The sequence below is a fragment of the Colossoma macropomum genome, unplaced genomic scaffold (assembly GCF_904425465.1).
Source record: "Colossoma macropomum unplaced genomic scaffold, Colossoma_macropomum, whole genome shotgun sequence".
Classification (NCBI taxonomy): Eukaryota; Metazoa; Chordata; class Actinopteri; order Characiformes; family Serrasalmidae; genus Colossoma; species Colossoma macropomum.
This window is the reverse complement of record NW_023494789.1, coordinates 38,876,476-38,903,738: the sequence shown is the minus strand read 5'-3', so window position 1 is coordinate 38,903,738 and position 27,263 is coordinate 38,876,476. Positions and strand designations below refer to the sequence as shown.

At 39.0% G+C, this 27,263-nt stretch overlaps 2 protein-coding genes across 5 annotated transcripts in view; both read left to right on the top strand.

Annotated features, from left to right (window-relative positions):
* Positions 1-7,391, top strand: part of nav1b (neuron navigator 1b) — a 93,284-nt gene extending 85,893 nt beyond the window's left edge. For all 3 annotated transcript variants that reach the window (XM_036571262.1, XM_036571261.1, XM_036571260.1), the window contains 7 exons: positions 1,475-1,710; positions 1,885-2,039; positions 2,147-2,218; positions 2,506-2,702; positions 3,040-3,158; positions 3,476-3,673; positions 3,844-7,391. In XM_036571262.1, coding sequence (XP_036427155.1) covers positions 1,475-1,710; positions 1,885-2,039; positions 2,147-2,218; positions 2,506-2,702; positions 3,040-3,158; positions 3,476-3,673; positions 3,844-3,930 — 1,064 coding nt within the window. In that variant the 3' untranslated portion in view covers positions 3,931-7,391. The remainder of the gene's footprint in view (positions 1-1,474; positions 1,711-1,884; positions 2,040-2,146; positions 2,219-2,505; positions 2,703-3,039; positions 3,159-3,475; positions 3,674-3,843) is intronic.
* Positions 7,392-8,806: 1,415 nt separating this feature from the next.
* On the top strand, positions 8,807-27,263 carry mybphb (myosin binding protein Hb). 2 transcript variants are annotated; one of them, XM_036571258.1, is made up of 13 exons: positions 8,807-9,053; positions 11,345-11,404; positions 11,547-11,681; positions 14,607-14,774; positions 19,364-19,452; positions 19,584-19,779; positions 20,523-20,662; positions 22,219-22,378; positions 22,904-23,040; positions 23,675-23,861; positions 25,344-25,398; positions 26,108-26,151; positions 26,938-27,263. In XM_036571258.1, exons 1-11 carry the CDS (start codon positions 8,822-8,824, stop codon positions 25,373-25,375), a joined length of 1,536 nt encoding a protein of 511 aa, XP_036427151.1. In that variant the 5' UTR covers positions 8,807-8,821; the 3' UTR covers positions 25,376-25,398; positions 26,108-26,151; positions 26,938-27,263. The 2 variants fall into 2 exon arrangements, with proteins under 2 accessions (XP_036427151.1, XP_036427152.1); XM_036571259.1 differs by lacking the exon at positions 11,345-11,404.

The window sequence follows — 27,263 nt, the reverse complement described above, 5'->3', positions numbered from 1 at the left end:
GGTCATGATTACATGTGAGATGTATTAGTAAGATTAACTCATTTTTTTTGGAATGCTTTCTGGCCAGCAGAGAGGAAATGCACTCTTGGTCTTAAGATTTTTTTTAACTCTGTTCCTTATCTTGTCAGAATGTCATTATATTATGATCCAGATGTGATGCTCAAAAGCACCTCTGCTGTCATACAAGATCTCGCATTCTTCAAGAAAGTGGATGTTCTGCATGTCCAAGAGTAGATATGGATCAGTATAATCTGAAACAGACCAGGCAAAGAAATTGTGTCTGGTGCTGCTCAAAGAAGAGTTTCCGTAGTTCTTTTTAACTTAATACAAGATCAAGGGACCATCAGGAGGTTCTCAGGAATGGTTCACGGAGTTAACTGTAAATTGAAAACTGTACATAGCTGATTATCAACAATTAAACAGATCTCTTAAAAGATTTCTTTTTTCCATTTGCTCATGTTGAAACATAAACCATAATGAGTAGTAATACAAAGTAGTATTTTAATGACTATGACTGAAAAAATCAAGTAAATTTATGTATTTTATTCTAAATCTTTGAACTGCTTCCATCTTAAGATAGGTTCTCAAGTAATTGTTGTTGTGTTCTTCCTTTCCTTGATCTTTAACTGTATTTGTTCATCAGATTGACCACAAGACCTCATCTGAACACATCTGAAATCCCATTAGTCGTCGTTCTGGCTAGTTTTCAGAGTTGAAATGGTGTTAATTTTAGGCTGCCATTGTTTCGAAAATAGGCTTTCTCAAGCAACATGGGAAACATTTTGTTTTTATTCATTGGCTTGTATATTACATGACATTTTTGTGTGATACAAAATCTTTGAAAGATGACACTGACAGAGTGATGTGCTGGTAGATGTGCATATGGTGAATATGGTTTCCACTTGGCCAGCAGAGGTGCTGTCCCGCTACAGTTAATGTCACTGTCCCAACTCTCAGTTCTCCCCCCACTTCCTCCACTACTGTAGGAGTGATATGCGACACTTGGTTACGGGGGTGACATACACACACAGAGCTCACTCTGGGGGTTATTTTCAGAGCAGACTGTCTGCACTCACACCAGTTTATAGAGACCATGTGATGCCGTACATCAACAAGAGTCGCTGAGATAAACGCAAGCAGATGGCTAGCCTCGTCCACTCACTCTGTGGTGTCGCCCATTTCTGATTATCACCAGTGTGCCAAAGTTAAACAGTTTGGTTTTCTTTTTTTAGCAATGCATGAAGATTCTATAGCGGTGCTTGTCTGGTCACAGCACATGAGCCAACTGAGTTGACACTAATTGCACCATAATAATGTGTTTTTTATTTATGAGGCTGTTTTATTCACTTAAATACCACAGACTTTAATGATCTTTCCCCAGTTACTGTCTTCTTTGTGTCCCAAAAACAAATTATAGCCCTACATTGCCCAACCCCACTATCCTCACACTGCTATCTCCACTATACCTGTGCAGGTCTGAAGGAGAAGTGTGTTGATAACGTGGTGTTTGAGACACTCATCCCAAAGCCCATGATACAGCACTATATCAGTCTGCTGCTGAAGCACCGGCGCTTGATCCTGTCGGGGCCCAGCGGCACAGGGAAGACCTACCTCTCCTCCCGCCTCACCGAGTACTTGGTGGAACGCAGCGCAAGAGAGGTCACCCCTGCCATCGCCGTCACCTTCAACATGCACCGGCAGTCCTGCAAGGTAAGATGATCTTTACACAGATCAGCTTTCTTTTTTTCATTTAATCGTGCTGAAATATTGTGACGAGTATTGTTGTATTTTATGCACATGAATTTATGTACTGTAGGTTGAGTCTTGGAGGTGAAGGTGAGTTCTCAAGTAATTCTTGATGTCTCTTCTCTTTCCTCGCACCAGGATCTTCAACTTTATTTGTCCAACCTGGCCAATCAGATTGACCGGGAGACCAGCACATCGGAAATCCCATTAGTTGTCGTTCTGGATGATTTACATGATGCTGCATCCATCAGTGAATTAGTCAATGGTGCTTTAACTTGTAAATATCACAAATGGTAAGTGCAGACTGTCCTGAAAACTGCATGGTGAAGCTTTGTTTAATATGTCTCTGTTATAGAAAAAAAAATGTGATTTACATCTGTTTGTTCTCCATGTTTTCCAGTCCGTACATCATAGGCACCACCAATCAGCCAGTAAAGATGACCCCCAACCATGGCCTGCACCTCAGCTTCAGGTGAGATCACTGGGCCATGTAAAATTAAGTTATAGAAATGTCATTGATTACAGTCATTGTTGACTTAAATTCTAGCAATACTCAACTTAGTATATCTCATAATCTGTCAGGTTTTTGCTGTAATAATTGCATTCATAACAAATGAAAGTTAGTAGAAATCATTTGGTTAGAACAGACAAGTAGTAATGAAAATAACATGGTCCCCACTAATTATTATTCACTGTTAACCATGTTAGCATTTTTGCCAAGGTACTCGTTTAACTATTCATTTTGTTCTGTCTTTGCAGGATGGTTACGTTTTCCAACAATGTGGAGCCAGCCAATGGTTTTCTAGTGCGCTACCTGCACAGGAAGCTGATGGAAGCTGAAAACCAGAGAAGCCTGACTAATGAGGATCTTCTGAAGGTGCTGGATTGGGTGCCCAAGCTCTGGTACCACCTCCACACCTTCCTGGAGAAGCACAGCACCTCTGATTTCCTCATCGGTAAGATAGGTTTTAAAGTTAAAGCATCAACAGGAGCTGCATTTCAGTGTCAAGACCAGTAAAGCCTGTCAGTAGTACTAGAAGTACTAGTAGTAGTAGTAGCAATAATACTTTAAGAAAAGAACAAAACAAAACACTAACACTGCATTACTATTAAATGATTTACATTTGAAAGCCACTGAGGAATTTCTGATATATCTCACATCTGTTTCACCTTGTTTATCTTGCCATATTTTGTTGTTTCTGATCTGCAATTTCCAAAATTCTCTTTTGGAACTTGAAAAAGCTTAGTAAGGAAATTGTAATGTATTTGTGTTCCTCTGCTGTTGTTTTGTAGGCCCGTGTTTCTTCTTGTCCTGTCCGGTGACCGTGGAGGAGTTCCGCTCCTGGTTTATTGATCTATGGAACCATTCCATCATTCCTTACCTGCAGGAGGGGGCCAAAGATGGCATCAAGGTGTGCCAGTGTTCACTAAAATACACATTACATTACAAGTCTTGCTATCCAACAGTTTTTGAACTCAGTGTCTAAACATACCCACAGATGAGGTGTTTGTTGTATTCCTTGTTGTTCAAAGCTTTGCTGTTTGATGCTTAGGGTGTTCTTTCTAAGTGTTGTCAGGTAATAAACTGGATAGTATAAAGAAAAACAGTGATCTTCACACTGCTTAAGGGCTCGGTGTTCAGCTAATGCAAGCTGCGGTTTGCAAGTCATGTGCTCTGTCTTAGAACAAGTCTTTTAATCTATAACTCAAACTTTTTCCCCTGTTCTAGGTTCATGGTCAGAAGGCAGTGTGGGAGGACCCAGTGGAGTGGGTTCGGGATTCTCTCCCCTGGCCTTCTGCTCAGCAAGACCAGGCCAAGCTCTTCCACCTGCCTCCTCCGAGCATAGGGCCAGCCAGTCCCAGCCAACCTGGAGAGGAGCGGCCCCATAAGGAGACCCCTCCAAGCTCCATGGAGTCTGACCCCCTGGTTTGTATAGCTGTTTTCTGAATAATCTGAATAATCTGTAGATGCCTAGATTATCTGTAGGTATATTCTAATGACAGTTTTGAGGTTTATATATACAAATTGATTGTATAGATAGCCTAAATTAAGAATGCAGTTATATACAATGCACTTTCTCTTCTTTCTCATTGCAGATGGCAATGCTGTTAAAACTGCAAGAGGCAGCCAATTATATCGAATCTCCAGAGAAAGAGACTGACCCCAAACTGCCCACACTTTGAACACCAATATAAACTGAGCCCTCATCGGCATTTCCATCTTTCCAAACACAAACTCCCTGAAATACCTGTTCATGTTTTAAATCGCTGAAAAGATCCTGTGCTGTGCTAACAGGGTTCATCTTTTTTTTTTGTTTATTCATCTCATTTCACAATTGTTGATGTAATACTGTACTTACGTTGCAAGAATCATAATTAATGACCATAGGTACGTCTGTTACAAACAAAAAAATATATAATGTCGTATCTGCAGATCATATACACATATACATTGGTATGTACTTCTTTCTTTCCGGGAGCCCTTACTGTTCCACTGCTGCCCACAGTACAACTCAAGAAAACAGGTGCTAACTGCCTCTTGCTAGCATGCACAAAATACATTCACCTCAAAGCTTAAAAATCAAGGACATCACCACGTACGATTGAGCACCATCTCTATCCGCAGTCCTCCGCAGTGATGGCTAGTGCAGGAATGCTGCTGCTGATCGAATACGTCCACCTGGGCATACATTTCAGAAATCTCCTACTCATAAGTTAGACTGCATGTGGAAGTGTGTGATGAATATGAACCTCAGAGACACTTTGGCATATGCAGAATGCAGTTACCTTTCTTTGCCAGCCGAGTTTCTTTAGGACAAACAAGAATGCCTTAAAAACAGCAATGTACTGCAAGGTGCGCTATTCTGTTCCAAGGTTGTCCTGTAGAGGGCATCTCGAAACTTGCATTGCTGAATCTCTGGCAGCGTCGAGTCAGTCAACAACAGTACTAAAACCATACACAGTAAAGAGTAGGAGGCATTCAGAAAGACTCCAGCAGTTAAAGGTTCTTGCCATAAGCTTTTGAAACAGCATATAGTTTCTGTGGACTGTTCTTTTTAACGTAACAATACTGTAGGTAAATTTTATTTGGCTTTGAAGCTGATCTCAGCTCAGGGGGTTAGTAATCTCAGGCGTCCAGATAAGATTATTTAATACTGCTGTCCTCTCAGTCAACTGTTCTAGTTTGTAGCGTATGGTGCAAATATCTCAAAGTGCAAAAACCAAATACTCTAGTTTTCAGACCTGCTTAACGTCAGCCATGCTTTTAGAGTGGGAGAGAAACTACCCCATTGAAAGAGTATCAAGATCTGATGAGTATGTAGAAAACAAACAATAGGATTGTTTTTGATTATTTGGTGCTATCAAATATCAGTCCCCCATAGGAAAATGACCAATTTTCCATTCAGTTGTCTTATGGTAATAGCATAGGTGCTTGATTACAGTGAAATAGCCTTACAATCTCATAGCTTACAAGGGCATATTCATTAAGTACTTAATTAACAATGAATAATCATACAATGATTCAAACCCACAACATATTTCTACTCTCCCATTTCTTTTAAATAGTCATTTTGGCGTGTGTTAATGTTATTCATCATCAACCCATGATTTTTTTCTCTTTTTGAAGTCTAGTAAAAGCATATCGCAACAGTATTTTTCAGATAACTAATGCTGAAGTTGCATGCTGCTCCATAGAGGATCGGTCAGACCCTACAGTATGTAAAAAGTGAAAAAGATGTATAGGAATTGCTTAAAGTAAGCAGTGGTGGACCAGTAATTTCCCCTCATCCCTACCTGAAAATAAAAAAAGCATATCCAAAAGCGCATGTGGAAAGCAAAGCTGATTTAAGTAAGCCAGTGGTCAGTTAGGAACTTGCATCACTCTCTTTACTTCTGCATTTATAACCTCCATTTATTTTTCCTCATAAACATTGTATGCTGCCATTATTCATCTATGTAAATATGTCACTGACAGAAAAGGAAAAAGGGTCTTAAAATGGTCAGAAAGGGTTTATTAGCCAGATCAGTTAAAAAGAGCCACACAATATTCTAGATAGGACTTCCTTGTGTTCACATACTACTCTGTTGTTCTGAAATTTCTTTGCGCTGCTTCTTCCAGTCTACTGTGTGAGATTTACATCTAATTACATTCCTTAAGACGTATGATGGCTAATGGCTTAATTTGCCTAGCCCATTCAGTGCTGTTTTTTTTTTTTTAATAAAAGGGATTGGTGTATGTTTTTTGACAGTTCATTTTACGTCAAGCAATGTTATGAGGATAGATTGGGCTTTATAACCTATCTCGATTTTGGTAATTTACCATAAAACTGAAATATAGCAGCAAAAATGCGGCTTATCCCGAGAAGCCTATTTTCAGTCTTTTTTCCCCGTGTGTTTTGTCTGGCTTTGATGCAGTAGATGAAAAGAGATTACGTTTGCAGTCCCCTGCCATTATAACTGACTTTAACTGTTTCAAACGGCCCCTATGTGAAGTCGGGTGTTGGTAACAGAAGCCGTTGTGCTCTGCCTGCATCATGTCCCTGGTTACTGTGCCTGTAACTCTGTGATGGCTGTGTTGTATTGTGCTGTCTCTCATAACAGGACTATTCAACAACTTACTGTTCAGTTTGACTGGCAGAGACGGTGGATAATGACTGGAGATATCAGTAAAAATGACATTGGTTTAAGTTGCGTTCTGTCTTTCTCCCTTTCTCCCTCTGGAATGTTCTGAACTGCAGTATGTCGAAGATAGACTACAACATAAACTACACTATCTGCCATATTATTTCACTGCACTGGGGTGATTTGAGGCCCCAAGGCGAGCATTAGTGGTGAAGGGGGTTACTTTTCATTTCCCCCTGAAATTGCATGCAGTAAAATCACCAGTGTTACTGTAGAACTCTGTCGGAATCGCATTTACACCACACAGCTAAATTGAATGCTAAATAACGCTGGTGATTTTACTGTGTTGGCCAAAGGAGCACTAAAGATGTCCTTTGATGCATTCAGATAATTTGCACAGTTGTGTTCTTCAAACCAAATGGCCTAACGTGGTTTACAAGTGGCATTTGTTTTCCCTGAAGAGTGTAAGATGTTTTAAACTATATATCAAGCCATGACACTGGCTACAGGATCACAAGGAGTTGTTGAACAGTCCCCAACATCATGCGATGCTTGTTATTGATTCAAAATTAAAATATGCTATTAAAGGTATGGTATCTAATGTAACTTGCAATGTGCAATAGACATGTAATGGGTTTCTAAATGTTGTAAAAGCATGTCACCTTGGTGTGAAACAGAATTTGGAAAATGGTCTACCTAATGTTCGGCCGTTTTAACAGGATATAACTTTTTTATTTGTAATTTTCCCCCAGATAATCATTTGTACAAGTTAATTTCCATTTTTTTTTTGTACAGAAAGTCATAATTGTATACATTGTAAATAGCCAAGTCATTTGCGACAACAATCGTTTAGGATAAGGAAAACTAGTAGAGAAATGTGGTTTGTAAGGGGAAAATTGTGCTTTTTATGTTTTTGCGTGGCCCTGTAAACCTGTGGGGAACTGGCATGCTTCTGGAGATTTCTGCATAACAACCAATCCAATGTTGTCCGTCTACCATAATAAAAGAACATCATTCTTTAACATACTTGTTTTTGGTCTGTTTAACTAATCAGTATGTTCAACAGTCAATTTTCTTTCCAATGTAGCCCAGTTTTCAAACCGTTCAGTTTTTGCACTACTATAGTACCAGGTCACGATTTCAGTTCGTATTTCTATGCCCAGAGTTGATTTAATAGTACAACCTGATTATGATGAGCTGCCTAACTTTTTATGACTTACAATGCTGTGCAAAAGTCAGAGACCACTCTTTGTCACCCTTAATTTATTTAATTTCCAGTCAAAACTGACATTAAGCACTTTTTTCCCATTAAGTTATTCACTTTCCGGCCTCAGGAAAAAAAGCAGTATTTAGCAGAAAATTACACAGAAGCCCCAACAACTAAATAAAATGTCAGTATTTACGGTGTCCACTCTTTGCCTCTATTACAGCTTACATTCTTTTAAAGAGATTTGCTTTCAGGTTTTCAAAGAAATCTGCAGGGATTTTTTTTTCCCTGGTTGCTTTTCCTGCCTCTCACAATCCACATAATCCCAAACATTCAGTGATGTTGAGGTCTGGACTCCATGGGGTGGGCAGTCTATTTTTCTGGAAACATTAGTAGCTTCTATGTTTGTTTGATTTGCAAATTTCATTCTTTTTCCTTTTCTTTATTAACTTCTTCACAGCTACACATCCTTTCACACTTACAGCGTTGACTTGTCTTCTCACAGTGAAAGGATGAACAGAAACACCTGTGGATGTTTTCTGATCTGATGAGAGTGAAGCTAGATTTTTTCCTCTCTCTCAAAGATGAAAGCTTTAAGTGCTGTTTATCTGATGGGGGAAGGTTTGGTGGTCTACCAGGTCTTGTATGGGTGTTAGGAGTCCCAGTTTCTCTGTATCTTTTAATCATTTTTAAAATTCTAATTTTGGAAAATCATTGTTTTTTTCACTTTTGGCTTTGCACTTCCTTATGCAAGTGAATTATCTTATATTTGATCTCCTCAGAAATATTCTGAAAAATAAATGAACGTCTACTTATTGGCAGTTTTGACAGGATATTAAATAAATGAAGGTTGCTGTCCGACTTTTGTAAGTGCTGTACTTGTATTTTTGTCATTGTAGCCACAACAGTAGTGGACGATTCTAGTTTTACTTAGTCATTAACTTAATATGGTTCAGTATAAACTGCACCTCTCACTGACCATTCAGTTGTTATAAATCTTACATCTCTCATCACTTGAGTCTGCCGTTGTCCTTGTCCGCAAGCAGCATTGCTTCGACCTGTTGTCTTGCGGCAGTCAATCTATGACGCCAAGAGCTCTGTGTGGTCCTACCCACAGCTGTTACATAAAACTAAGGGTTGGGGTGGAGTTCCATAGCCCCCACACAAGCTATAAAACCCAGCTCGCCCCCTTCCTGGTCGCAGTCAAGGGTGTTACTTGCGATCAGGATCTTTCCTGCGGAAACCATGCCGGCTAAGCCAGCCCCCATCAAGAAGGCGGTCAAGAAGGAGGCCAAGAAGGAGGTCAAGAAAGAGGAACCAGCTCCTGCGCCAGCGCCAGAGCCTGCACCCGAGGCTCCTCCTGCTGAAGCTCCACCAGCTGAGGCTCCCCCAGCCGAGGCACCACCAGCTGAGGCTCCTCCTGCTGAAGCTCCACCAGCCGAGGCACCCAAGGCACCAACTCCCCCTCCTCCAGAAGGTACTGTCTACTATCACAGCAGTCCTCAACTGGAAACCCCCTGCCTTGCACAGTGTTCCCTACCCCAACACAGCCTGATCCAGCACATCCCTGGGGCAGGGAACCCTTGAAACTTTGCAGGACAGTGGGTTACCAGGACAGGGATTGAGAACCACTTTCCGTAATCACGACTACAACTCCCAATTAATCCCGCCATCTTTGTGGAAATTGATGCACTGATCTTAACATAGTTACAGAAGCATGACCTTTATCAGCATGTTGTAAACCCCTAACTACCCGGGCTTGAGAATCCATTGACAGTGCAATTTCCTCCTCACTGCAACAGTGAAACCCTCCAAGAATTCAGGGTTCAGCAGAGGCTGGACAGCACCATAAGGAGTCCACAGCTGTTTGACTGCTATTCTCTTTTAAACACTTCTGCGACAGCTTTGGCATGTCTTTGATCAAGAGCCTGCCTATATGGCTATTTTTATTCTGGTTTCTGCACAGCTGACAGAAAATCTTGCCATTCCATTTAACATGCAGCCTATTCAGCATGTAAGCCTGAGCAGCAACTTGTGGACATCCGTTGTACCACAATGATGATCAAGAGATTATTATTACAGTTCAAGGGCTCATCTTTATTTTGTCAGGATTTGTCCTGAGATTTAACTACATCTCACAGTTCCTCTTTGGCCTTGCTAATGCATCAGTTAGGGACTAACACCTTGTCCAATCCCAGCCTGATCTCAGCTCATTCGCCTGTGACTTGTGAGACGGTGATCCTAAACCTGTAGTAGCAGAGTCACTAGTTCATGTTACGCCTATGCAGTGCATCCTTACCCTCTGCAGTCATCCTGCTGTATCAGCATAACGTAGCTGTGCATGTTGGGAAGCCATGCAGCCATACAGCTTTTAACTATGCAGGCTGATAGTCTTGAGTGAAATTATTAATTTAGCACACTCACAACATTTACTGTCATTTTATAAATTAATATCTGTCAAATTTAATTCTTAATCAAATTGCGATTCTATAAACGACACAGACGGAGAGACAGTAGCATTTTATCTTTCCTCATCCAGTTCTCATATCAGAACACGTTTAGCATGCTAACAACTAGCTACTTGTGTATTTTTAACCAATTTGTGCTTCTATGTAAGACAAAAGTGGAGAGAGGTTAGCATGTTAGCCTTAACACCAGAAACCATTTTATATCTCTATAAAAGACATTTTTTATCTGTCTAAAAGACATTTTATGTTTTTTTATCTACTTTCTGAATAAGAATATATTTAGCATCCTAATAACTAGCTACGGCTACGTTTTTAGTCCAGTTTTGATTCTATAAGAGATGAAGGCAGAAAGAGGGTACGTTTGCATGTTAGCCTTAACGCCAGAAACCATTTTATATCTCTGTAAAAGACATTTTTTATCTGTCTAAAACACATTTTAATGTGTTGCATATGGGAATGCATTTAGTGTACTATCTTCTATCCTTTTATACTTTTTGTGTGAGAATATATTTTGCACACTATTAGCTTGCTACTTCTAGCGGCTTTGCTTTGGTATTTGCTCTAGCAGCTTGTCAGCTGATTAGCTGTATTTTCGAAAGTGGTATTCATCACTTGAGCTTTTTAGGTCATTTAGCCGCTGGAAGCCGCTGCCTGCACTTCTCATTTTGTCCGTACTAAACTATGCATAACAAATGAGAACCACTGCAAAACTCTTGTTTGAGCTTTCCCTGCTAGAAAAACCAGCATAGCTGGTCACCAGCAAAATCAGCATATGTTGTGTTTTGGATGCTGGTATGCTGGTCAACCAGCATGACCATGAAGGGTGACCAGCTAGACTGGCACCAGACCAGCATAAACCTTCTAGCCTACATGCTGGTCTGTGCTGCTTTTTCAGCAGGATTGTTGCTATTTGTGCGCAATTTAAAATCTTTGCTTTATCTCATTGATTAACGCTTTGACGTCTAACATAGCTGATGCTGCTCCTGCTGAGGAAGGTGCTGCTCCTGCTGCTGAAGGAGAGGCTCCCGCTGATGGTAAAGTGCAATCCTAGTACTGTGCCTTTCATGCTATGTAAGCAAATATCCACTGTCAGATGCCAGTGTGAGGAATTTTCTGGACTAGGCCTTGCAGAGAATATATTCACATTGTTTGAATCATGCTGCTGCTTCACTCAGTTATGTCGGATTGAAACCTTACTAGGCTACATTAAGCTACAAAGGCTCAAGCTAATGTTTACATCCTAAAGAAAACTGCTTTTATACCTGCTGCTTCTAATGGACCCCTGCCTATTTAACACCAGCTGCTGCTGAGGCTCCACCAGCTGAGGAGGTCAAAGCTCCTACCCCACCTCCGCCTGCAGGTAAACCTTCCGTTCAGAGGAGAGCTTGCTGCTTCTGGTTCCTTCACCTTCCATCTTCTTCAAGATTTACTAGTTACTATTATGGCCTTTGTGAGGAATTGAAGGTCGAGTTTGTAATTTTGGATTGTGGTTGCTTCTTCAGAGCCCACCAGTGAGCCACTGGAGCTGGTAGTGGAGGATGTCAACGATACTTCAGTCACTATCCAGTGGAGGCCTCCTGCTACTATTGGCAACGCCGGCTTGGACGGATACACCGTGGAATGCTGCAAAGAAGGAAGTAAGTCGGAGGCTCTGCATGTGGCTGAGAACTTTCCACTCTGTGAGAGGTCACTGGAGCGTTATTTGAACCCAAGCCCAGCATCATACATTACTCTTCTAACAGCTTTTCAATGCCAAAGAAACTTTTCAGCCCAGAACCAAATCAGATGTTTTTGAAGTGTATGTTTTCAAGAGTTTTTTGATTGATCCCCAGTGATTAAAGGGCCCATAGCCTGAATACACTGTCCTAAATGTATTCAGTAAAAAAAGTAGCATATTCAGAAAACATTTAGAATGCATATCGATAAGGCAACATGTGGAGAAAACTCTGCTGTTCTATTTTTTATTTAACTCACACTGTTTCTCGCTCTTACTGGTAGCAGTTTTCTTCATGTAATTCTTCTGTTAATTAATTCAATGAAAAATCACTGATTCAAGATTCTCACCATTATTTTGGCTCTGATCACCAGCCTTCACTGCTGCTGTTCCCATAAACCCATTGCCATCTAATGAACTAAGCAAACAATTTGCCATCCTATTCATAAAATCTTGCAAATTTGACTACAAAGTAGGTAGCTGTGATTTTCAGCTAACAACATGTATATAATTTTACCGCAAAATGCCTGCATGAGTCCAGTACAACACCAATGCTGAACTTACTATTCGTGAAGTTCTCTCATCTCACAGAAAGAGTTTAGTACTGCTGAGATTAATAACTGATCATCACATTGATTTATCAGTCTACTCAGGCTTTAGCAGAGCTCAGTAACACTGAGATTAATAACTGATCATCACATTGATTTATCAGTCTACTCAGGCTTTAGCAGAGCTCAGTAACACTGAGATTAATAACTGACCACATTGATTTATCAGTCTACTCAGGCTTTAGCAGAGCTCAGTAACACTGAGATTAATAACTGATCATCACATTGATTTATCAGTCTGCTCAGGCTTTAGCAGAGCTCAGTAACACTGAGATTAATAACTGATCATCACATTGATTTATCAGTCTACTCAGGCTTTAGCAGAGCTCAGTAACACTGAGATTAATAACTGATTCATCACATTGATTTATTTATTGATTTAGGTAGGAAATTATCATTTCCAAGGGTCAAATGATGTTTTAATGCTAAATTACTTTTTATTTGTTAAATCTAAAATATTGAGGAAAAACATGTCCATTGGAACAGTTATGATATGTTTTATTGTTTCCTAATATGTTAAATAAATAGATACTGTGCACTAAAATTGGCATTTAAATGTGTTCTCTGTAGAAGATGTGTTAACTTATTTTGACTTAGAAAATCAACTAACCATGTAATTTCACCTGGGGTGTGCAAACTTTTGCATATGGCTGTATGTGAAAGATGCCTGTTCTGATCAGCCAAAATGAAACACTCCTAATTTTCAGCATGAAATGGGCAGGGCTAAACTATTTTAGGCTGAACAGGCAAATGTATGGAAATCTTTATGGAAACATTTTTGTGACATCACAAACACAATAAATTCCAAAAGGTGTTTTGCAGCTTAGTGTCCATATATGGAGAGTAGATGGTACTCTTTTGAAATTTTAGCACCGTTTTCATGTGACAACACTCCACGATATGGTTCCTTTAACATTCTTAATATACTTGTTTCCAGACAAGGAGGAATCTGATCATTTAAAATATCTCTAATAATATCAATGCTGGGATGGATGGACATTTTTGTGTTTATTGAGATCCTCATTCTTTAAATACCCCACGTCACACCGCACTGCTCCCTAATTTAAACACAGAGAAATGCAAATTAGTTTCGTTGGCTGGTCAGACCTCTCAGTTGCACCTGTCCCCAAAGTGTCACCAGTAGATTTACGCATGTACCTAGCTTGTGTCCCTATAAGGAGTGAGGCATTTCTAGTGGTAACACTGTCTCAAGGAACCCTTCTCGCAAGCGAAGTGCCTGGCAGGTAGCAAGAAGCTGCTTTCAGTTTCAGCTTCTGTAAAGCTGGAGAAAAAATATTTGGTACTTAAAAAAAAAAAAAGATAGTAAATTTAATCGAAGTTTTCACCAAATGCATTAGTGGCTCCTCATACCTGTCTTTAAGTTTGAAACATTCAACTGCTGGATTTTAGAATCATTAGAGCTAGTCTTGGACAAAAGAATATATTTCAGGGGTCAGATATGGAAAAAAAAGAAAAGTAAAATATATTTTCAGAATATATGCAGATATTTTAAAATTAGCTCTCCAGTATATGTGTAATTCTAAATAATATGTGATTCCAAATAACTAAAAATATATGTAACAACATACTTTGTAAAAAGTGTATTTTAAAGATAATGTAATGGACAAAATGTTTCTAAGTCAAGATAAGTGAACACATCTATAGAAAACACACTTAAATATGACATTTTTCTGCAAATTCTACTGTACAGTGTCTATTAATGTGATGAGTTTAACATAATGGAAACTAAATATAAATAAAAAATGTGCCATAACTTTTGCATAGGCCACATTTATGTTTTGTTGTCAATATGTTAAATTCAGGAAATAAACAGTAATTTTGCATTAAAATGTGCAGAAGATGATGGTGCTAAAGAGTCAGGGTTCTGAAAACAGCATGTTTCTATTAAACCAGAATGGAAAAAATGTTCTTCAGTAAAAATCGAACCTAATGCAGTCCATGTAAGATTACTTCACTCCAAATCTCAGTTTAAAGGACGTTATGAAAGAATCCTTTTTGGTTGCAGGTTTTTGGCCGGTACCTGCTGTACTTTTCAGAGGGCTCAATCTCCCAAAGCAATATCCTCAGTGTTAAATGAATAAAGCAGGAGTGCTGGTCAGATTTGCTTTGAGCTTATAATGTGGGTCAGAATGGACAGCAAAAAAATACCTCTACTGTTCTGAATACCCGCCTTATATTTCTGTACATTAAAGGATCTTTCTTCTCTGTGTTTTGTATAGCTGGTGACTGGAAGGCTGTGAACGAGGAGCTCACAGTGTCTTGCCGTTATGTCATTAAGAACCAGACCACTGGTGACCGTTTGAACATCAGGGTGGTGGCTGTGAATGCCGGCGGACGTAGCCCCCCTGCCACTTTGCCTGATGCTGTCCTGGTCAGAGAGGTGGTTGGTAAGTCCCGGTTTTCCCACTCGTGATATAAGACTTCCTCATATAAGTCTTATAAGTAAGGCCTATCTAAAGGCCGGAGCACCGACCTAGCCAACATCGACAAACGTCAAGAGAGTCTCTAGAGCAAATTCCTCCAACCACCCTGTTTCATTCTGTTTATCAGTCCTTTTTCTAAACATTCTGCTACAACACTACACTGTTTTATTGGTGGAATACCACCACTTTATCAAATTTCCTGCATAATACAATTGTTGATGTGTAAAGCCCTTCAAAAGTTTGATGTGAAATGATTGATTGAACTTACCACTGCGGATTTCTTCACAGTGTGGTGATAGGAGCCAAAGGTCACAAATATAGACACTTTATTTGCTATCCAAATTGACCAGGGAACATGTTTTCTGATTTTTTCTACAGTGTGTAATGTTGATTTTGCCATATTGCTAATAATAGTGGTAAGTCTTTTTGGGTGACTGGGGATCTTACATTGAGGTATTTCCCAGACGCTTTTATCCAAAGTGACTTTGTAGGTCATTTTGTGTTATGGAGTTAAGCTGGTATGAAGTTAGGAATCTTGCCCAAGGATTTTTTTCAGTGTAGCACGGTGTGCTTGCATGCGTAGAGGAATTTAACTCCAGTCTACCATGGTGGTGGTGGTGGTGGGGGGTATCAGTGTTACCCACTACACCACGCTAACCTACAGTGTGCCCTATGACACCCTGCATGTACCTCTCTGCCATGAAAGTTTTTAAAAAATCAATTTTAGGCCAAAAACATGTTTAAAAAGTATCATAAAACAGGATTGTGGGCATCAGGCAGCGTATTCATAACCTTGAAATGCATTCAATTGTCTGGTTCCTATCAGCAAGTTTCTCTAGAATTATGCATTTCACATCAAACCACTCGGGATGACTTTGTTTACATCTTAACCTTTTAATTATGCAGTATTTTAGAAAAAAATAATAAAAATGGTTGAAAGTTCCAGATTATGAGTAATAGGCATAGTAATGTGGGCTGTGTAAGCATTTTTCAATGTTTGTAATGTAGAAGTAGTGTTCCAACGATCCGTCAAGGGCCACTGTGGATTTCCAGGCTTGCCTGCATTCTGTAAGTGTGCTGAACTGGGCATGGACTCCAGCTCTGCTCCCCAGACAGTTGGCAAAGTGTGTTGGAAAGTTTTTATGTACTCTGAGAGTTGGCCGCCTGTGGAAGGGCGAATCTAGCTGACAGGGTTTGGCACCGGCTCACTTGATGGGGTTGCGTTACAAGCTTGATGTTAATTCGATTGTGTGGCATGAACACCAATGTTAAAACAAAATGGAGAACCAGGGTCATCAATCTCGATCAGTATGAATAACTGAGTGCCGGAGAGGGATTTTGTTCATCACAGTTCTGCATATTCGGAAGAGTTTGTTCCAGTACGGCATCTTATGTTAACATTTGTCAGATTAATGTTGGTTAGCTTTGGCTTCAAGACACACAGGTGGAGGAGAGATTTATTTTAGGACACATGGTAACTGAAACATTTGTTATATTTTGTTTTAATTGCTAAACAAAAACTCTTTAATGGTATTTGTGTTTTACTGCAAACACTTACTTGAAATTACTATAAAGATTTGCCATCATTTTGCTTTTGAAAGCTGAAAGTGAAAGTGACTGCATCATTAATCTGACTCAATTGCTTAAAAAACCCTGGGCTAATTGCATAATAAGGCTTATTAACCAGTAACTACATGGACTAAATTGAAAACTTGAGTTAATCCTAGGTTATAGAAGTAATAACAGTTTGGCTGTCTTAGCTATTCCATTCAAAGACTTAGCAACATCAAACTAATTTCACAAAGCAGCCAATATTTGCCTTAAGGAGATCCTTTTTGGAGGGAAACTGACAGGGCACCTGTACAGCAGTTGGTTTAAACGAGTCTAAAGAAAGAAATCATAAATGTAGGATGGAAAGTTGAGCTGGATTGCACTGTAACATGAGTCCAGCCTGCGTACTGTAGGCATGCAGGGTGCATGCCATGCTTTGGTCGAAGGTCCAAACTCCTGCACTGCCTTTCCAGCACTGGTGGCACAGGGCAGAAAGGCAACTTATGAATTAGCTCTGCAAGTAAGAATGGCAATCCTGGTTACAAATCCTTGGAAAATTGCTGGGAAGTACTTCCCATTAACAAGGATTACATATGAAGGGTTTTGCACGGCTTTGAAACTGAGGACAGAAAGCATTCTGGATCGGTGTCAAGCTACTTCCCACAAGACCGATGGTGACAAGTGTGAATGGTGCATATGGGGGGTGGGTGACATTCCCATGTGTTCTCACACCACTCCTGGAGCCGAGAGGCATCTCGGGTTACCTGTAAGCTCTTTGCACTTGCCAGAGATGCTGTGTTTATCTAGAAACATGCCATGGAATCTGAAAGGCAACTTTTGGGTTAATAGCACTTAAAGAAATACACCGATTACAACAATTTTAGTGTTTTAATTATATTTTTGTGTGAAAGACATGCTTTTAAGGTCAGATACAGTGTGCATATTATATCCTACAGGCTTCCACAGGGCTTAGAATTGCGTCCAGTTCAAAATGGTCAAGAACAGGTTTTTGAGAATTATAGCATATTCAGAAAAACTATTTAGCATGAATTTGCTACATCTTTATATCTTTATATCTAGTTTTCAGGTCAAACTAGCTACAGCTACCTGTATTCCAAAGCCAAACTCACTGAAATACCCGCTCAATTCCAGTGAAAGTGACACTGCATACAAACATAGCTACCCACATTCAAACGTGACACTGCATACAAACATAGATACCCACATTCAAACATTCAGCTCAAAGCTCAATGATAGTCAAATAGTCCATGACAGGTTTTAAGATTACACACGCTCTGTTATTCATCAGGTCTCACCATAAGATGGAATTAATAGGCCTTTTTTGATTAAAACTTAATAATAGGTCTTAAATTAGCAAGCAACAGAGCGACAGGTGACCAGTCATTTCCTGTGATTGTTTGCCATCTATAGCTGCAGTTTAGCAACAAACAACAAGCATCACGGTGACAGGACAACAAACGACAAATTGAATTGAGAAGTGTGAAAACAAGGAAAAACTGATGGTTTTTGAGGGCAGATGTTAAAATGTTCCTTCAAAGTATTAACACAGATGATTTCAATACTGATTTAAAGTGGTGTCACAGTTGGATACACAGTAATGTTTGGTAAACTAGATTATCTGGTCATAAAACCTTAGACGTTGCAGTTATTACCATAATAAGCATGCTGTATTTTTTTTATAATTATGCTTCACTTGTAGCTTATTGAAATGTGCAAAGAAATTCAGTCAAAAGCGCAGGTTCTAAACTTTCCATCCAAACCACATTTGAATTAGTATGTAGAATGAAGTAGAATGATTTGGATCCCATGATAAGTTATTGTTGTATGTACAGTCTATTTTTGCAGAAAGAAAAAGATACAGAATGCTTATTGAATGTAAATTTGTGTAATTACTTGATTATTACACTATAATTACATTATAATTACTTTCTAATTATATATTATGTACTTACATTTGAACAGTGACAAAATAATAGTAGTAAATTTTGATTTCTAAGGCTTTGTCTCACTACAGATAAGATATACACTGTATCACTTCACCACCCTTGATTTCCTTTGCTTTATTTATCCTTTTTGTGACCAGTGCAAAGGCAAAATAAAAGAACTCCAGCTGAGTTGACATTTAACGAATGCCAAACCTTGTAAAATGACAGTGTCATTGGAGTCACTGCTTGACTTGATCCAACTCTAGCAAAGTTCACCACCATGTTGTTAACAATATTTAGAAAATGTAGGCGTTTTGTTGTTTTTTATGTTTGTATATCTCTGCTTGTTGGTTTAACTGGTAAGAGTTTGGAGTTCTAGAGAATTGCTCATTAAATGTAACTCAAGCTTTCCATCATATGTTATAAGTAGGAGGGATGTGACAACACTGACCTATTTACAGCTGTGATGAGATGAGCAGGCCCACAGTCAGCATGTCAGATGTCCAAAAGTAGATATGTGCTACAGTTTTAAGATAGCTTAGCCATCGGCAGTGCAGAGAAGAGGCCTTATGCTAGTAGTGTTGACTTCTGATTTAGTTGATGATAATGTAATGATCTCAGGATTATAATGTTAATTAGTAACGTGCAAGATGTTTGGTTAGAAAGCGTTTTAGCAGTTTTCTACAGTACAAACTAAAAGTCTGCACACGGTGGGGAGGGTGAAATTTCAATTAGTTAGCATTCTGTTGGCCTCTGAAAGGACTTGAAACTGAATCTTAGGTTGACCTTAAAAGTTACCCAGTGAACCCCTGTGTGTTCCCACAATAACTACATAACTTACATATTAGTTTCATAGTTGCTGAAAAATTTGTGGCAGTTACTGAATTACCAGACTTCAGATTAATAAGCCTTTACGTTTAAGAGGGTAAATATAAAACTTGCAGGTCTTAAATGGATTTAATATACTACCTTTTTAGTTTCAACACTATCATACAAAGCAATAATTACAAGTCTAAGTCTAAATATTTAATGTATCTCTTCTTGTCTCCTGTGCAGACCGCCCCAAGATTCACCTGCCACGTATTCTGAGACAGCGCTATGTGATGAATGTTGGAGAGAAGGTCAATCTTGTCATCCCCTTCATTGTAAGTGAGCTTTAACACTTCAGCAGACCTCTATATGAATTATAACTCCATAAACAAAACATGTTTGTAGATTTATATTCACAGCTATTAGCACTTCACACTGCCAATGTTGGAATGCTTTCTCTTCTCAGGGCAAACCCCAGCCTGCGGTCACCTGGACAAAAGATGGCCAGCCTATCGACACCAAGAGAGTGAACATCCGCAACACCGACAAAGACAGCATCTTCTTCATCCGTACCTCAGAGAGAGCTGACTCTGGTGTCTATGAGATGTGTGTTAAGGTGGACAGCTTTGAGGACAAAGCTCAGATAACTCTGCAGATCATTGGTGAGCAGCAACGTCGCTGTTTAAAAATTGATTGAACGTTGTTAACATGTACACTTCCAGTCTTTTTGGTAGGCATGATGCTATGTTGCAGGACAAACTATAATTCTTTATTTAAGGCTGGTAAATTATGTTAGCTTCTAAAAATGATGGATACAGGATACAGTGGAGTCCAAAAGCCTGAGATCACAGCAAGAATTTGAGATTTTTTTTTCATGTAAACAATAATAAAATAAAGTTTTAGAATTTAAAAAAAAATTAAACAAAGAAAAATTATGACAAGAAAAATGTAGATGAAATATTCAAATTGTGTGCTTTTTCTTGGTCGCTACTCAAACTTAAGCAAATCTTGAACATCACTGAACATGTTAAGGCCTCAAACTTGTAGAGTCCATGCCAGCTTGAGTGCACCGTGTTGTTAAAGCTAAAGGGGGAAATACTAAGAAATTCTGAATTTCATGTCAGAATTTTAAGATTTTAGATTTTACTCAAATTGCTATACAGATAATATAATAAGTTGTGAAAATAAACTTATTAAATTAGAAAAGAATGCAAAATAGAGGTATTTTCACTGGTGGTCTTAAGACTTTTGGACCCCACTGTACACCACAAATGTTATTAACAAAAACATCTTCTGCCAAAGTTTGGTTTTAGAGATGATTTCAGGACTTTCCTAAGCTTTGGTTCTGTCAGTTCAGTGTTAACTGTATCAATTTTAACACAATTATATTCTCTTTGGGTCACAGAGCTGCCAGGTCCACCAGCAAGTGTTAAGATTGTGGACACTTGGGGTTTCAACGTGGCTCTGGAATGGACCGAGCCCAAGGACAATGGAAATACAACCATCACTGGATACACAATCCAGAAAGCTGACAAGAAGACTGGGGTGAGGGCTTCTCCTTATTATATTCAGTGACTCAGTGACTCATTAGTCATCAAGTTGATTTAACACCTTAAATGGCCAGGGACCATCGGTGGGCCCAAAGTTTTATCACACACTTCTATTTCCTAAGAATAGCTCAACCAGTTTGCATTGAAGTCCTTGTAGTCGATGAATAATAAGTCTTGGCATATAATAAGCCTGGGATTTTAAGAGGTTAATGTCCTGCACTCTTAAAAATAAAGGAGCTAGAAAGGGTTGAGAATGAAGTGGCAGTAGCTAATTCTGCATTCTCTGTGGATTATTTGATATTTTCATTCATTTTTTAATTCTGACATGTCTTCTGCTACACCATGAATGAATCCACTAAAGCAAATTGAGCTAACAATTGGTCTAAATTGCAATGATAGCTAAGTTGTAGCTAAATTACAGTGACACCCACTCAGTGTGCAACATTCATGCTGCATCAGGTTTTGGTTTGACTGGTTTCTCTTGGTTGCAGTGCTCTGTTTTTGCTTTTAGCATCATTATCACCATTTAATATAGCTTATGTTGGCCAATCAGCCACAGTGGTTGGTGGGGGGAGCAAATCTGCCCTTAAGATGTAAATATTTTCCTGCAAAAAGTGGAAAAAGTGATGCACATGACAGATTTAAGAATGAATTGTATCTTCGTGATGGGCCGTATGATGCTGCTGGGCTGGTAGTTTGCGAGACCCGCTATAGAAGAACCACTTTGGCATCTCTAAAACCTGTCAGTAGATAGATTTTTGGAGAACCCTTTGTATAAACAAGATGTATGAGTGTGTAGAACCTTTTTCAATTTTAAAGAACTTCCATATAATGTAAAGGTTCCAGGAAGCACCCTTAAATTAGTAAAGACTTTTTACAATAGTAACCTTTTAAAAGGCTGTTCATGCTCTCAAACCTCATTAATGGTTCTTTAAGGACCAAAAATGGTTCTTCTGTGGTTCAGGAAACCTTTTGTGATATTTGTGAACCTTTTGTGATAGGTAATCTTTTTATAGAAGGTGTTTGGACCTTTGGACCTACTTTGATTTGTTAAATTTGAAAATATTTACAAGAAATTAAACTTTCTCTTTTCCTTCCATGCACTTTTTTGTACTACTTAACTGGAACTAGAAATTCTACATCTTGTATATTCATTTTGGTGCAGCAGCCTAAACTGCTAGCTAAGTGCAGTAACTCATGTCTTCTACCATTTTTTTTCACCCATTCTCCTCTGCTCTCCATACCTGTTCTTACAGCTATATAGCTACGAATGCATGCTTAGATCTATCATGCTAGATCAAGATCAGTCAAGGAGGAGAGGTATATGCAACATGCAGATTGACCCATATACCCATATGTAGTAAAACTGTTAAATTGTTTTGGCCCACTTTTGTCAAGGTTAAAATTAAGTCATCGGCTTCTACTGTTCATCATGTTATTAATATTATTGAGCAAACCCTTTTCTGCCTTTCGAAAACTTTTACTGCCTTTTCAGCTTCGTAGCTCATCAATAACATTTATTCATCTAGCTTGGCTGTTTTCTTTCTACAGGACTGGTTCACAGTGTTGGAGCACTATCACAGGATGAACGCCACTATCTCAGACCTCATCATGGGAAATACTTACACTTTCAGGGTCTTCTCTGAGAACAAGTGTGGAATGAGTGAACAGGCCACTGTTACAAAGGCCTCTGCCACCATCCAGAAGACAGGTAAGCCAGAATTCTCCCTGGTCACCTGTATTTAGTGTGATGTCAGGTGTTTAGAACTATGGCAGGGTCTAAAGTCTGAACAATTATGTATTTATTTATTTATTTAAAAAATTGTGAACATTTTCAAATAATGAAAATTTATGACAAGCAAAATGAAAAAAATATACAGGGTTATTCATATACAGCACTATTTCTAGATCGCTATTCGAATTTGAGCAAATTTGTGACACTGACCATGTTAAGACATTTGTTAAGGTCAGAGTTTTTTAGAATTTAGATGACTCTCTGGTGGAATTGATCTACTCATCAGAGGCTTTTGCACAAACCTTTGGGGCCTATGGCAGCTTACCAGCATATTAAATACAAAACAGAAGCATTTTCACTAGTGGTCTCAGACTTTTAGCCCCCATTGTAAATAAAACAGCATTTTTCAAGTCAGTCTTTGGGATATGTTTGGGATATGAATGTAGAGAAAAAGGGATTCCAGTTGACAAACACCTGCATATTATGATATTTGTTCACCAGGTATTGACTATAAGCCACCACTGTACAAAGAGCATGACTTCACTGAGGCCCCCAAGTTCACCACTCCCATACAAGACCGCAGCACCACTGTGGGCTACAGTACCAAGCTGCTGTGCTCCGTCAGAGGATTCCCTAAGGTAAATTAGCTCACTTCAGCTTTATTACTTCACTGCAAACTGGCTGTAGGAATTGAGTTCTTGTTCACTCTTGAAGTTAGAGCGTTGATAGCCGTGCTGGTCAGTCCTCAGCTAGACTGAAGGTACCCATAAAGGAGTCAGTGAAGCAGGAAGAAACCCATGTTCTCCTCATATATCCCTAACACATTGTTGTGAGTCTGATTTCTTTGGGTTGGTTGGGTCTCCATTATCAGCACTGACAGCAGTGCACTGAGCCTCCATTGTGTGGCTGCAAAGCTTGAATTCGAATGACCTCAGGAATCTGGCAGTCAGCTTAGCCTCGTAGACACCGCAAGCCCTTGGGATGGATGATAAATAGAATAGACGCACAGTGGCGCAGGTTGGATGAGTAGCATTCTTCTGCTATGTGGTCCAGAGACCCCTGACTGTGGTCCACTTAACGCATGTGGGAATGCATAGCAGGGATCTAGTCACTCAGTGGCTATGTGACAAATGCTTAGCAGCTTAATTTGTCCAGCACTGAGGCATCAAAGTGTTCCATATCTAATACTTAATTCCAGTGAATTAAGCTTTTAAAGTTTTCAGAAATGATGGACCAAACTCATTTTTTTCCTTGCTTTCTTTTTCTCCACAGCCCAAGATCATATGGATGAAAAATCAGATGATCATTGGTGATGACCCTAAGTTCAGGCAGATCAACAACCAGGGCATCTGCTCTCTGGAGATTCGCAAGCCTGGTAACTTTGACGGTGGTGTGTACTCCTGCAGAGCCACAAACGAACACGGAGAGGCTACTGTCTCCTGCAAGCTGGAGGTCAAACGTAAGTCAGCCGGACAATAAGCTCAGCAGGTGCTGAGAAACAATGCATGGCAGCAATTTATGCACTGCTGGTTTGGGCAGCGGGCTTTAGCATGGTGTCTGAGGTTAATCAGTGTCAGAGACACTGCACACCAAAAGGGCAACAGCACTCATTTTCTTGCAAGCTATAATATGATGTAAATAAATATTTGGCCATGTAGCCCTGAGGTGTTCTAGACATGTACTCATATTCAATAAAATGCAATACTACAATATTCAAACACGTGATGTTGTTAACGTGGACACTTCTAAAAGTGTCCATCTCACTTTCACCAGAGAAGTTCACCAGAAATCAGATTTACATTTGACTTAAATGCAAATTTTTTGTTCAAAATGGTAGTTTGTGGCATAAACTGAAGAAATTTCTGAATTTCTGTCTTTTGTTAGATCACATTCTTTACATATAAACACAACCACAGCATTCAGTAACTGTGTTGTTAGTAGTAAAGAGTAGTTAAAAAGGCAGAAATCACATTCTGCATTAGCCTTAAATGGTTAATGCCGTCACATTGTGATCCCATGCTTTGTTTGATGTTTGTACAGCTGTTTAAGTCTGAGCACATTCACAGCTCACAGTAATGGCCACAGTGCTGTCCTTTCAAACTCAAAGTGCTGTCTAAAGCAGTGGTTCTTAAACTGGGCCACATTTTTGCTCCTACCCAACTCACAACACATAGGAATAGAGTAAAAATATGGACCATCTGGGGGGGCCTTGAGGAGCAGTTTGAGAACCACTGATTTAGAGAACCAATGGTCTTCCACTTGGCCCAAAGAAAGTCTAAGGGAGAGCAAAGACATGATGCCCACTAAACCACATTAAGACTGCATGTGTGTACATTGTTATCTAATACATGTAGCCTTTCTTCTTATCGTAATACAGTGTCATGATAGCATCGAAAAACAGTGATAAAAGGTGGAATCGGACAAATTTAGTTCTTATAAAAAACAGTCAAATCTGATGATGAACACATAGAAACTGATTATGTACTGATGGATAGTGCAGTCCTAAACAGACACCTGTGGTATTTGGGTGATTTCCATAGGCAGTTATCAAATTAAACACTGTGTTATGGTTCCCTGATATTAATGTAATCCGCCTTAAGTCATGTTAATAGTTATGTTTATTGCTACTGATCTGTCGTCTGTTCTAATGCTAGCAGTGTTATTACTCTTTAGCCACTTAGCGGCTTAGGCTTGCAGAACCAGACAGATTTATTGTCCTTGTAAAGTCATTTAAAGTCTTTTAGCAACTGAGTTAAGATGTCACCATGTCTGGCCGCTATAGTCATTGCTGTCATTTCACTGATAGTGCCTTGTTGAAATTGCTAACCTATTGATTTGGATGCTAACATGAGGCTATTTTAATGTATCATACTAGACATGCTTTGACTGAGTTTGAATAAAGCGATATGGCTAACTTGGAATGTTTTTCCTTCCCCAACAGAGCCAGTGATTGCCGATGCTGACAAAAAATAAGTTGTAAAGCCACATTCATGCAGGTCAGTGTTGCCAGCATGTGACATTAAAATAGCTGTTGGTTTATTGGTTTATTTATTTAATACTCCATTTCCTGATCTCTTTGTCATTAAAAGCATGTCACAATAATTAGGCATTGAAGTTTCTTGGCAGAAGGGTTCCAAATAAGCAATTTCAAGTCCTAAGTTTACATCTAATTTGGGTCTTGACAAGACATCTGTCTTCCCCCCCTGAACACTGCCCTTACATGGTGGGTACTAAACTTGGAGAGCGCAGCCCCTGCTGCTGGAGGGGGGCTGAGTGGTTGTGCTCCATAAATTAAATCTGGTGTGCCTCCATATGTGTACAACGGGAGACCCAATCACATTTCCCTGACTCAGGACCGGGCTCCCCATTAGGCCCTGGAGACCCTACAGTCATTCATTTCCAGCTCTTACGCTAATAAACCCTTCAGCCCACATGCACTATTTAACACGTTCAATTTCTTTGTTTGGGCGGACTCACATTAACTCGTCCTGTGTACGCTGTGAATATTGTAATAGTCATAATGATCATGTATCAAGAAATTGCTTTGAAAAGTCAAATGAGTTTGAGATTCGAGTTGAATTCTGACTGTTTAAACAAAAGGAGAAGCTAAAACCATGAGTCATTTCTGCTGCTTCAGCTGTCGTATATAGTGCCAGAGGCCACTGACACCTGTTTCTTGTTCTTTCCTGTCTGCATATGTTCCAGTCCCAAATTAGGAGCAGCAGGAAGAGAGTGAGTCCTTTCAAAAGGTGAGGAGTGACTTACCTCTATATTAGACCACAGACAGTTCTGTTCAACAGTTTGGAATCACTGTTTTCAATAATATAAAACAAGGTTGGTTGTATACAGTGATTATAACATCATCGTTGTCAAAAGACCAAATTTTATGATGAATGGACCAATAGAAATGGTCCAAAATTGCTTAAAATAAAATCTCTTCACATTATATTTACAGTAAAGAACGTTTTTGCTTCCTACTGTAAACCGTTTACCATTTTGTGATTCTTGTCCAACTTCATAGGTTTAAAGTAACCAATAGGACAAGATGAAGATGTAAATATAAACCGTTTTAGATGTGTCACCAGAATGATCACCAGAGCTGTATAAGATTGTGAAGTGACTTTTAATTAAGTTATAATAAAATAAATATTCAGAATTCATTGTATTTCACAAGTGGAGATCAAATATCACGGCAGATAACTTGACAGAAGTAATGTAAACAGATAATTTTAGGATATTTTATTCTATTTTTACTTGATTCATTATATTCACTTCAGAAATACTAAATAAAATATCAAAAAAATCTTTGGACAGATAGTTTGATGCATTGAAATCCACTTTGTATTAGGTACTATTGTATATAAAGTAACATATTTGCTTAATATGTCTAAAAATTTGAAACTTCTGAATAGTATTATGTTCTATAGTAGAATAAGGATCATGAAACAATACCAAATGTCATGCATATTAAATTTATTTTTCTATCATGTATTCATAAACTGATGTTTAATATTAGACCCTCTCTCTCTTTGTAGGATCTTGAAGACACTGGTTGCCGAAATGAAAAAAAAACATGAACTGTACATATGAAGACAAAAATAAAGAGACATTTATCGCCTTTTTCGTATGTAACACTCTGGCTCTTATATTCACATAGGGAAGTATATACACCATTGACTGCTTGTGGTTGAGACATCTATTTAAATATTTGTGTCTATTTATGTGTCTGTTTCCCCCATACCTGTCACTGTCCTATATTGTAAAGCTGATCAAGTTTCCACCAGTTCTATGGGATCATCTGCAAAAAGGGGAAACTCGTTCAACTTTTCAGTGTTTGTTAAAAATAAATTCACGCCTTCGA

What these genes read in the sequence shown, in the direction of transcription:
- mybphb (XM_036571258.1), top strand. Translation starts at nt 8,822, where the DNA reads ATGCCGGCTAAGCCAGCCCCCATCAAGAAGGCGGTCAAGAAGGAGGCC. An exon ending in AACTCCCCCTCCTCCAGAAG is followed by an intron (nt 9,054 to 11,344) that starts GTACTGTCTACT and finishes ATTTAACACCAG; the next exon opens with CTGCTGCTGAGGCTCCACCA. An exon ending in CTGCAAGCTGGAGGTCAAAC is followed by an intron (nt 23,862 to 25,343) that starts GTAAGTCAGCCG and finishes CTTCCCCAACAG; the next exon opens with AGCCAGTGATTGCCGATGCT.